The sequence below is a fragment of the Daldinia loculata genome (genome assembly GCF_022478755.1).
Source record: "Daldinia loculata strain CBS 113971 unplaced genomic scaffold F4817scaffold_30, whole genome shotgun sequence".
Lineage (NCBI taxonomy): Eukaryota > Fungi > Ascomycota > Sordariomycetes > Xylariales > Hypoxylaceae > Daldinia > Daldinia loculata.
Genome location: NW_026054884.1, coordinates 105289 through 117551, shown reverse-complemented (window position 1 = coordinate 117551; position 12263 = coordinate 105289). Strand labels below are relative to the sequence as shown.

The window sequence follows — 12263 nt, the reverse complement described above, 5'->3', positions numbered from 1 at the left end:
TTATTTTAATAAATGTTTATTTAAAAATAAAAACAATTAAATTAACTTAAACCAATATTAAAAAAAATGTTCGGAAAAGTAAATTAAAATTATAATTGGTCAAAAAATAATATAATTAAAAAGATATAACAAAACGAACTTTTTTTCCAACATTAATTTAAACTATTAAAATAATTTTTTTTTAACATTAATTTAAACTATTAAAATAACATTAAAATATAAATTAAATTAAACTTTAATAAAATTAATTATTTTAACATAACTTTTTAAATCTTTTTTTAACATAACGTTATAAATAAATATAATTATAATTATTTATTATTTTTTAATTATTTAATAAAAAATGTTAAAATAACCGGAATTAATTAAAATTAAAAATTACTTAATATTTAATTAACCAATAATTTTAAACATTAATTACTTATAATTATTAACGCATAATACATATTAACGCAAAATATTTAAATAAATTAAAACTTTATAAATAAATTTATTAATATTATTAAAAATTTAATATAACCAAAAAATTTTAATTTATTTACTTTACTTTTTTCCGTTATTTTCGTTTTTTTTCCCAACTATATTAAACCTCCACTTTTTTATACAAAACAAAATAAAATAATAATTTTTATTTTTTATTTAATTTAATTATATAAAATTAATAATAAACTTTACTAACATAACCAATTTTTATTAATAATTATTTTTATTATTATAATTTATAAAACTTAAAAAATTACTTATAATTAAATTATATTAAATATTTTTAAAAAAAAATTTACCGCCGGTTTTATTTACATTATAATATTACATATAAAACAATTAAATAATTTAATATTTATTATTTTTTTTAACTTAATTATATTATAATATAATTTTAATAAACTAATTAAATTATATATTATAAATTAAAATAAACATATTAATTAAATTATATAATTATATATAAAATAATTATTTATTATAAATAATAACCCGTTATTAAACACCCCCCGGAAAAGCCGTTAAAAACATTAAAAAGTATAAAAAAATGTTTTTTTATATTAAAATTTATATATAATTATTACAAAATAATATAATTATAAAATATAATTATATAAACTTTTTATTTTTATATATATTATATAATTTAATATATTACTTTTTTATATACATATATTAAATTTAAAATTATAATAAAATTATAATTTTTAAATTATAATAAAAAAATTTTCGTTTTTAAAATAATACTTGCTTAATTTTCACATTGTTTAGTTAATTACGATGGTAATTGCGATGATATGACTTTTACCCCAGGTAGGTACTTACATACATCCACGTTAAATGTATACAAAAACAGGTCATCTACTCATAAAGTACCTAACCTTTGTAGGAATGGAGATGCGAACAATAGCCTACCTGTTAAAGGACAATGAAGAATAAAGAATAATTCGAAGGAATCACTGCAAGGACAAAAAATAATCAGATACCTCGTACTTAATTTACTCCAAGGTTCAGTCATGCAGTCTGAAGTTATTCCCAAATCATCCGAGCAGAATGTCTGAAGGATCTTTTCCTATGGTGTCCATGAATTATCATTTAAAGACTTTAGTGGGGTCTAGCCAATGGGCCAAAATCGATGTGAAACCAAAATCGTTAACTGACAGCCAATAGAATTTGGGTCATAGCCCAATTCTCACGATGTATTCGCTCAACGGGAAATAGACTATTTTTGAATCATTGGATATGGTGATCTTCCGCTGCAGGTCCATGCCATTTTCCTAGCTGCCGGTTTCCTAGTATCATAGTACGTGGATCATTAAGGGTTATCATTCGTGTCAAGCGCCGGGACAGTTGCAGATCTAACCCGTCTGAGGGAAGGGGATTCACCATACAAATCTTAGAAAGGTATACGCACCTCAGAATATGCAAGCAATAATTTCCTAGATCGTACCATGTCTTTTGTACTCTGCGGCTTCTTACTTGGGTCATGAACACGCGTTTACCAATCCCTTTGACCTCCCTGACGACCCTGACGACCCTGACGAGGGGCACTTCGAGGGGCATTTCGAGGGGCACTTCAAGGGATACTCAGGCTTCGATCGAGCATCAAGCGTGAGAACATTCGCGCCCGACTAAATCTATTGGTCGAAGAGACTTGCCCAATGCACAACCTACAATTGTAGATAGGTAGTACATAATACTCTGATGAACTGATTAGTTCTTCATTCTTGGATTGTCCCTAAATACAACCTCTTTCCTCGTCTCGCATCACTTCTTTCAGTGCGTTTCTTTTTTCGTTACTATTTAAAAATCCCAGAGCCATCCGGCCCATCACGACTTTCCTTGTTCATCGGCTTTGATTCACAAGGGTTCTCATTGTCCTTGACGGATGTACATAATAACAATTCCTTCTGCCTAATCCATTGTTATCAACTTTTATAAAACGTAACAATACCATTCGGTACCTTACGTTTTCCTTCAACGCCTACCTTTCGTCAACCCTCTTTTATTCGACCGTCTTTACTTCTACCACCTTCGTTCCATCAACTTCGATAGATCTGCGAGCCAGATCCCCGGTTTACCAAAGAAAAAAAAAAGTACACTCACAACAAGCTGCTGGCAGTTTCAACAGTTGGTTTCCCATTTCTTAGATTTCCAACTATGCCGCCTAAGTTGCGCAACACTAATGCTTATACTCCTAGGGACACGACCCTAGATATCGCAAAAATCACCAACATCATGGGCTTCAAGTCTAGTTCCGGATTCCAAGGCTCCGCCTTTATTATCCTTCAGGTCATCCGTGGTTGTAATCTTGCTGTTCTCCTGGCCGTTATCTTCGTCTCGGGGATCATGATGTTCTTCGCCAAGATGCCCAACGGCTTTCAGTTCTTCAACGACGTTTCCCTCGCCTTCGTTATCGCCGTCGCCGGTCTCCTGTTCTGGACGGAGCTACCGATCAAAATGGGTAAGGCGATGATTAGTCAAAACTGGCCAGCAATCGGCGAAGACCGCGGCTTCACCTGGCTCGGCATCGCTATGATCCTTATGGGATGCCACCATCTTGGTGCGCTCAGCAATGATACTTACAACAACAAGGACGTACCATTCCAGGTTTGGCAAGCTATCATGGCATCTGGCATCATCGCAATCGCGTTTGGCGTTACTAACGTCATTGCCTCGCTCGTCTTCAGCAACAGGGCGAGCGGCGTTCATGCTCGAGAGGTCCGCAACAATGGTGCGACCACCAGAGATGTCAACTTCACCGAAGAATACGACAGCTACCGAAGCAATTCGATTCGTAAGGAAAAGGCCAAGAGTAGATTTTCTATCTTCAACAGGGGTAATTCCAAGCCCAAGATTAGCCACCCGATTCCTCATGATGTTGAGTACGGACCTAGCGATGACCAGCTCCCCATCGACGACCGCAGCAGTCCTATAATCCCCGATGTGAAGCGTCCCCCTACTGCTCTACACCCTGCCTACAATGCCGGATCAAGATCCAGCCGGTATAGCGAAGCAAGTCATCTTGATCGTTTTGTCGGGAACAGGATTTAGAGTGGACTGGACGGGATGCATAGTCCGCATATTCTTAGCATAGGGCACGGTGTTCACTGAGACGAGGCGTTTGGTTTTGTAATTTCGGATATACCCAGATTCTGGACAGCGGACATTTTGCTTTTAAAGAGCTTTTACTGTAGCATACATTAGTAACAGTCATAATTAGGTTAGGTGGTAGGAAAGCAACGCAATGACAGGTACATAGGCATTCAATTTGATTTCTCCATTACACGTATTCATAATTTAATAGGTATTTGTGCGTGATTCGGATTAGATCAATCGTGCGCTCAGGTAAATGATTCCATGCCAAGGGGCTGCTACATGTATCATGGAACTGCATACGTATGTAACCGTTAGGTATGTGATGATGTAGGTTTCTTTTATGTAGTGGTATGGATGTACCCAGCTAAGCACGATTATATTCTGGGCACGTGACCGTGACCGATCTAGCTGCAATATTAGGTAATCCGGTAGATCTTGTAACTTGTACCGATGAGTACCTGAACTTTGCTCATTATTCGATTTCCACCAATGTACATTTCGTCAACAAGCTAAACACCTAGCATGCATCTTTCTCCTACAACTTTCTATTCTTCTTAATCGCCGCGAGTTCAACATGACGATTCAATTCACATAGAATTAAACCACTCCTTCTACGATTTTCTCGTGGCAGCCGCCTAACAGGATTACTTGCGACAGCTTTCAACTTCTAATATCCTCGAGGTACGGCAATCTTCAACTGGTCTACAATCGGATTCCCGTCTTCCAGCAAGGTGACTTCAACCACCTTACCACTCCATTTATTCGCGATCGCATCCAACCCATTCACCAGGTGTCTACAAGATTAAGTATCGCTTGAGGGAAATAGAGGATTGCATACTGGCTAGTCCCGTAGCCCGTTGGCGTAGAGGGATCCTGGAAAAGACAATGTTTTGAGCTCTCATAATCTCTTAATACCTACCACCAGGCAGTTTCTCGTGGCCACTTTGGCAAACTGGTGGAACCGGGCAGGAGTGGTCCTATCTTACAATTCTCGTGCCTTTATTTCTGGTGAGAATATCGAGTGAGGGGCATCTATCTGCATCTGCCTTTGTGACATCTATACAACCTTAGAACTGGGTCATTGTTCTCTACGTGCAAGCGGGAGAAAAGCGGCAAATCACGGTCTGAACTCTCTTCATCTTATACATCGTGAGGCCCTCCTCGCTAGTTCGTTTCCATCGATTCATTCGTCGCGTGCTTGCATATATTAAGCAATCATGTCCAACGACTCCGAGTCTGAGGCGGTAGCCCAGGACTTTCGAGATGCTCTTGAAGATCTTCAAAGTTTCGATAGGACCGAAATTAGCACCTTGACTGTAATTGCAAGGGAAAACACCGAACACGCGCATGCTATTTCCGGCGCTCTTCAGGATCACATCAAACGAGTGGGTTAATTCTTTCTCTGCGCCGACTACATGGTAGATGGGTACCCTCGTTGTCCCTTTGCCGTATTCTCTACTAGTTTGCTTAAAGATATCTAGGAGTATTATGCTAATATTCTTCTAGGTTGTTCCTCAAAAGAAACTACCTGCCCTCTATGTTCTCGACTCCATCGTAAAGAATGTGGGTACGCCATATACGCTTTACTTCGGCCGAAAGTTATATCAGACATTCATGGATGCCTACGCATCAGTCGATATGCCTACCCGACGCAAGATGGACGAGATGCTTAGGACCTGGAAGGGACCCGTTGCCGGCTCGCTCGATACCCGACCCGTTTTCCCTCCGGATGTTACACGCCCCATTGAGAACGCACTTATCAAGGCGAGAACAGCACACCTACAAGCGCAGCAGAAGCATCAACAAGGTCAGCAACAGTTGCTTGGCCGTGGTAGGCCAGCAAGCCAGGGGGTGCCATATCGCGAGACGCCTACTCCGCCAGGCTACCACCCGCCTCCTCAGGCCAACGGCTATCCCTCTCAGGCTCCTGTACCCAACCCAAACGGCCCGTCTTATGGTAGCTCGAGTCAGTTACCTCCGAACACCTACCCGTCGCATCCCGTAAGCTCTCAACCCTAAATGTAGTTTGATTGTTACTAATATCCTGCTCAGAGTCAACCACAGCCGGCCAGATCTACACCACAACCTACGCCAGGATTAATGGCCTTCCAACCCCCCCAGCTAGGAGGCTATGGCGTACCACAGGCTGGAATCAGCATAGATGCTTTGAATAATGACATCCAGAGACTGATTACGGCCTCCAAGGCCCAAATCGCATTGAACCCGCATGACCCTAGTATACAGACAAGGTTGAAGGCGCTCATGGATTTGCAAACTATACTTCAAACCCAGAACCTGCCACAGGATCAGTTAGTGCTTGTTAAGAATCAAATTGCTGATCTCGCCGTGACTATAAGAGCACCCCCATCACAAACACCTACTCCTACACCTATCCCTCAGCCACAACCAGCACCCGTAGCAGTAGCTCCTCCGCCGGCGCCGGCGCCCAAGGTTTCTTTAGATTCATTATTCGGTGCAGGTGCCTTGGCAGCCCTAATGGCACGAAATTCTGCCACGCCGCAAGCATCTGCACCTTATCACCCTCCTACACCTGCCGCTGTTCACACTCCGCCTCCGCTACCACAACCAAAACCGGTTGAATCTAAGAAACCAGTCACTACACACCAGCCGCCACCACCTCCTTCTGATCCTATGGCACTAATGAATATGTTGAGACAAGCCGGCTTACTTCCGGGTACGGCACCGGTTAGTAGTTCGACACCTGTCTCTCGTCCAACACCTTCAAATTCCTTTCCTGTTGCTTTCAACACCCCGGCTATGGTCCCGGTCGTTCAACATATTCGTCCTTCTACTCTTGAGGGTCTTACAAGTGATATCGTTCTGAAACCATCGTCTCTCAAACAGTACGTTTATTTCAAAAATCTCTCTCAATTTAAACTAATGGGCTTGTAGGTTTCGCCCTCACTTATTGCCTTTCCTATTCGAATCTCTAGGACCTCAATGTACACAGTGCGGACGACGGTTCCCGAAGAATGAGGAGGGTAAGAAGAAAAAGACGGCCCATATGGACTGGCATTTCCGGGTCAACCAACGTATGGCCGAAGCTGAGAAGCGAGGACAACATCGGAGCTGGTTAGTCGATGAAGTAGTAAGTATTCTGCTGAACTGTGTCACGTAATTATAATGCTAATGTGACTAGGATTGGATTAAAACGAGGGAGATCGTCGACGAGGACTATGTGGCCCCATCCGGAGATTCCAATTCAGCATCAGGCGGCGCCGCTCCTAAACCGCCGCAGTTGCAGTATATTCCGGTGCCTGACGATCCTAGTTTAGCAAACAGCGTTTGTAGCATTTGCCAAGAGAAGTTTGAGACGAGATGGCTAGACCTGCAACAGGAGTTTGTGTGGCCTGACACTATGAAAGTCGGCAAGAAGATATATCATGCCAGCTGTTATAAAGAGGCATTTAGGGATGGCGGAAACACGCCAGCGTATTCTAGGGGCACCCCTGAGCCAGTGACGGGAAAGAGGAAAGCCGAGGTAAGTTTTTGCATATTGCACCCCTAAAGCGCAGGGCACTCATTTCGGTACTAACGCATTACAAGCAGGACGAATTAGCTTCTACACGAAGTAAGATAAAGGTGGAGGGTACGTAGGATGTACGCTCCAGCCCTAGTCCCCCTGACCCATCGTGTTCCGTATCGGAACGCTCACGTGTGATCCGCTCTAGTGTCGTACGCTTGAGACCTACTCGCTTGAGTCCGACGAACTATAGACCGACACATTCTAGTCCGCTGAAGAACTGTACCTAGTAGGAGACTGCAGTCTACATCTTAGACGCTGTAGCTAACTCTAGTTTTGTGGGTTTTATCCGCGGTCTCGTTGGACTGCAGCTATAGTAGGATAGAGTCAGTCATGTACTTACCTGTCTCCCAAGAGAGGCATCATTGGTAGGTGGGTAGGACGATAATAATACAAAACAGCGATTATAATTTTGTATCTTCTTTCGGTGATTTAACATCTACCTATTCTTTCATCTCGGTAATGATGCTATAGAGTTGCACCGTAGCAGAAGCCTAACTAGTCCGTAAGAGAACAAGTTTAGTGATAATATATTAACTATACTCATGCTCCAAAACTTCAGAATTAACTCAAATTTTGGTTAGGAAACTAAACATCTAATTCCCGAAAGGATACGTGAGTTGATTCAACAGAATCTAGTATCCAATATGGAAAGCATTTCACTAACAAGGGTAGGTACTTAGCTAGACGAATCTCGATTAGTCGGATGAGGAACAGTACGGTGGTAGCGATGCGCATGCGGTGTAAGTTCTTTTGATCGAATTAAGGAGCCAACGGCTGGCCTGCGGGCGTATCACTCGACGCTATTCCATATTTTCCTAAAACGGCAATAAAAGTGAGAAAATAGCCCGCGCCCTTAGCTTATCCATGGTAGAACTACCGGAAGTGAGGCTCTCCGTGCTAGTAGATCATATTCTAATAATTTTCTTAATTGGGAAAGAATAATGAGAAAGATACGACTGTTTGGAGACGGAGCCTCCGGCATAGGCTCCTATTCAGGTGAAACGCCAACGGCTCAATGGATAGCCAAGGCGAGAGGATGGCATGCGAATATATAAGGGCAATAGTCTACGCAGGGCGAGAGGAAACATGATTACATTATAGGCCCCTAGGAAACTTGTTAGTTGAGTGTGAGCTCTTCAAACTATCAATATGGCAAACTCGACTACTCACACTACCCGCGACGGGTTCCATTGGACTAAGGAGGGCGGCCTAGCAGCAGGCGTCCATTCAGTTGGCGTAGTCCAGCCACCTTCGAACTTGATATCTACCGACCAGAAAGACCCTTATGATGCGGTAATCATAGGAGCGGGCTACGCAGGATTGACCGCTGCTCGTGATCTTTCAACCGCTGGCTACAAAGTTCTGCTTCTGGAAGCACGAGACCGTATCGGCGGTCGTACCTTTTCAACTGACATCGAGGGCTACCCGTTCGAGCTGGGTGGAACTTGGGTACACTGGTATCAGCCGTTTGTCTGGCGGGAACTTTCCCGATATAATCTTACGAACGAACTCGAGATCTCGCCTAGCTTAGAAGGTGGTAAGACTATCATTCGGGTAGGGAATGATACTATCACCTTGGGCCACGAAGAAGAGGTATGTCCAAGAAGTAACTCGAAGGGTGTGTTCCAGAAGCGTTGCTGTGTGCTCACTACCACGTACCGTATAGTTTGCGAAGCTCGAGGCCGTACTCAACAAGTTCGTTGACGTCGACGGGCAGCGCGGCCGCGCCGTCATCCCATTCCCTTATAACCAGCATTTCAACACCGAGGCTCTCGAGCGCTTCGACAAGATGTCTATAGCCGATCGGATCGCGGAGCTAGGAGACCAGCTCGAGCCGATAGAGCGTGCTATCTTAGAAGTGTACTTTTCTGTCCTCTGTGGCAGCGATCTAAAAGACGCCTCGTTTTGGGAAGTTCTGCGCAGCTGGGCGCTCGGCGGATATAACTGCATGGATTTTCTGGCTGCAAGTGCGGCTTTCAAGCTGGCGCGTGGACAGTCGTATTTCGCTCGGCGGTTCTTTGACGAGGCCGCGGGTACCGGTCAATTGAGCTATAAGTTCTTGAGCACAGTATCCGCGGTGGCTGATCACGGGGACCAAGTCGAGGTGTCAGTACGCGACGGGACTGTTTTTAAGGCCCGACGACTAATCTGCACTGTACCGCTTAACGTTCTGAAGGACATCTCGTTCTCCCCAGCTCTCCCGGCAGCTAAACTTGCAGCATCAGAGAAAGGGCACATCAATTTCGTCGTCAAAGTCAACGCAGAAACCCAGGGCCCATATCTCCGGTCCGTCAGTGCCCTTACACATCCCGCCGGAGGTCTAAACTATATGTCCGGCGATGGCATGACACCCGCTGGTAACACGCATATCGTGGGTCTTGGCACGAGGTTACAGCCGAAAGAAGACCCAGAAGCTTCGCTCTCGGCCTTCCGTAGCCTCGCCGACGGCACAGTCGTAGAACGTCTTGTCTTCCACGACTGGAACGAAGACGAGTTCTCCAAGGGCACCTGGGCGTGGCTGGGACCGGGCATGGCCACAAAGTACCTTACCACGCTCCGAGAAAGGCACGGGAACGTGTTATTTGCGAGCGGGGACTGGGCGGCGGGCTGGAGGGGTTGCATTGACGGCGCTATTGAGGAGGGAGGCAGGGTGAGTAAGGAGGTGTTGGATGAGCTAAGGGCCATGAGGAACTGATATGAGTTCTTATTATGGGATCGGCATTACGCTGACGCCAGCTACCTCGTATGACATGTGTTAGTCATGCTATATTATAATTAGGAGGACGAGCAATAGGCTACTTTTACGACTGACTATAGACGACCGGACTTTATCTGCTCGGTAACTATAACTACCTTAACTAAGTAGTTGTCTCTAGTTACGTGTCCTTAAGGCTTACGTAGATATATAGTAATAGCGTAATAATTAAGTCTATTTGAAGCTCGTTGACGATCATGGCTACAATTTGGTATGTTACACCAAGTAGATGTGTCTGGAAATAGTATATACATCCCACTTAATGACTAAATTCAAGCATTATGAGTACAGCTTCAGGATGCTTGTATTGATAACGGAAAGTATTTAAAAGTCCGGGTCCCTTAGGCTTTCATGATATACGAGTTTTCTTATCGCGTGTTGTACGTGCGCTAAATCCACCTCTTTAAGTCCTTCTATTTACCCCTATTGATCTTACATATCTCGAGTCTCGCAGAGGTGGTGGCTGCATATATACGCGTAATCTTCTATGTAGGAGACAACAACTTGAATCTAGAAAAAGGCACCAAAGACAATGGCAGATCAGGGGAATGATAAAAAATGTGAGTGAGGCTATTACTCTTCTCTCATACTCCATCCGGCGAACTATGTGACGCTGGTCTAACCCCAACGATTAGCCTGCTATAATTGTGTCAAGCGACGTATCGTCTGTGACAAGACCGAAAATCAGTGCGGTAAATGCACCAAAAAGAATCTAAAATGCCCCGGGTATGGTGTAAGATATCGCTTTGCCAAAGGGGCGACCAGCTCTAGCCTACTGTCGGTGTCATCTTCAGAAGGAGACCATACTAGATCGAAACGACCAAGAAGACCTTATAAGTGGATCGAATGTTCGAGTAGATTAAAGACCGCATCACGAGTTTCGAATGCGCCACCGATAGTACACAACCTATTGCCACTCGATTGTTCAGACTTGACGACGACGGTACCAACTGTGGTGTCAGACTTGGACCCCAAAATCCGTCTACACTTCTTGCATTGTAAACTTCTATCTTCTCACAATCAGAGCTATCAACCTGGTACTGACAGTTAAAGTTACTGCGCACGTGTCTCCCTTCATGGTACTATTCGACGATGAGACGAATGGTTACAGACATCATATACTGCCTATAGCGTACAATGAACTTCTCGTTCAAAAAGCCGTCTGTATCGCATCGGCCTTCCATCTCTCGTCACAGAGGCCACAGCTTCGTGCCCCCGCTGAGATTGTGAGGGCTAGCTTGATCCGTAAGCTCTCCGAAGCTTCGGCGGTGAGCCCTGATCTGAGCGAGACTACCTGGGCGACCCTTGTCCTTCTGATAGTGGCCGATCTCGTGATAGGTCATGAGGATGTATCGACTTTATACAAGCTCCTCACTGTGTTTCTCGAGGCCCGAGGGCCTCTGAAAGAACCAGCAACTCAGTTAGAGAAGTTCTTGTATTTCCAGTCTTGCATGTTAGTTCAACCCTTAGTGACTTGTCCAGTACCTACCCCCTTTCCCCATGATGAACAACCCTATAATATACATTAAATCTGGAAAACTTACAATAAACAGCATAGGATTCTTTACGCAGCCATTCTCTTCTCTCGAAGCTCGACCTATTCGTCCTCCACGGATGTCAAGTGATCCGGTTGCCATGTTTAAGCGCTACGCGCACGGCCTCGAGAACTGTCAGCAACAAAAGAACCTTCCACAACGCAAGGGTTACGATTTCTCGAAATACTTCCCCGTGTACGAACAGTTGTTTCGACTCGCGGGGGAGATATATACGACGAGAGCGGAATCAGAAATATCCTCGCGCAGTCTAGAATATCATATGGAAGATCGCGTGCAGCAAATTAGGACTCTCTATGAGCAGCTTGACCAGACCGCACCAGGGTCCCACGCTGTCGTATGGCCAATCTTCGTAGCCGCTGCCGAAAGCGTCTCAGAGGACCATCGACAATACTTTACGGCGGCGCTAAAGAGAATATACAGTACGGTAGGTTATGCGAATATATCACGTGGGTTTACGATTCTTCCCGAGTTGTGGGCTCAACGAAGCAGAAAAAGCTGGACTTCTGCAATATTAGAACATAAGGGCCTCGTCATATGTTGAAGACATGTCGGTAATTGAGTTAATCAAGAGAATTACTGTTAGATTTAAAATGAATTTATTAGTGCGACTACTAGTGACGGTTAAACGGGAAGCTTGCAGTTGTCACAAAATAAAGTACAAGTCAACCTTCATGAAATGCTTATCAGAATTCAATTAGGAGGAGCGGGGCCGAAAGGTTGCACTCGGGAGTCGGGGCCGGCCGTAAGAAATTAACCTTATTTGATGGGGAAATTTCTAATTCCCATTCCGGTTTGGACTTTCCACCCTGCCACCTTCCCACGA

The 12263-nt window shown here is 43.7% G+C and overlaps 4 protein-coding genes across 4 annotated transcripts; all 4 read left to right on the top strand.

Annotated features, from left to right (window-relative positions):
- Positions 1-2341: 2341 nt before the first annotated feature.
- F4817DRAFT_138587 (uncharacterized protein) lies at positions 2342-3652 on the top strand. Its single transcript, XM_049297844.1, has 2 exons — positions 2342-2613; positions 2699-3652. Exon 2 carries the CDS (start codon positions 2722-2724, stop codon positions 3535-3537), a length of 816 nt encoding a protein of 271 aa, XP_049158195.1. The 5' UTR covers positions 2342-2613; positions 2699-2721; the 3' UTR covers positions 3538-3652.
- An 836-nt stretch (positions 3653-4488) lies between these two features.
- Positions 4489-7329, top strand: F4817DRAFT_138519 (uncharacterized protein). Its single transcript, XM_049297843.1, has 6 exons — positions 4489-4967; positions 5089-5583; positions 5635-6446; positions 6496-6691; positions 6743-7084; positions 7150-7329. The coding sequence occupies exons 1-6, from the start codon at positions 4800-4802 to the stop codon at positions 7198-7200; spliced, it is 2064 nt and encodes a 687-aa protein (XP_049158194.1). The 5' UTR covers positions 4489-4799; the 3' UTR covers positions 7201-7329.
- A 652-nt stretch (positions 7330-7981) lies between these two features.
- Positions 7982-10068, top strand: F4817DRAFT_340023 (amine oxidase). Its single transcript, XM_049303608.1, has 2 exons — positions 7982-8722; positions 8796-10068. Exons 1-2 carry the CDS (start codon positions 8279-8281, stop codon positions 9822-9824), a joined length of 1473 nt encoding a protein of 490 aa, XP_049158193.1. The 5' UTR covers positions 7982-8278; the 3' UTR covers positions 9825-10068.
- Positions 10069-10416: 348 nt separating this feature from the next.
- F4817DRAFT_359285 (fungal-specific transcription factor domain-containing protein) lies at positions 10417-11981 on the top strand (the record flags this gene model as incomplete). The annotated part of the gene is made up of 4 exons (XM_049306140.1): positions 10417-10444; positions 10520-10782; positions 10847-11337; positions 11438-11981. The coding sequence occupies 4 exons, from the start codon at positions 10417-10419 to the stop codon at positions 11979-11981; spliced, it is 1326 nt and encodes a 441-aa protein (XP_049158192.1).
- Positions 11982-12263: the final 282 nt, after the last annotated feature.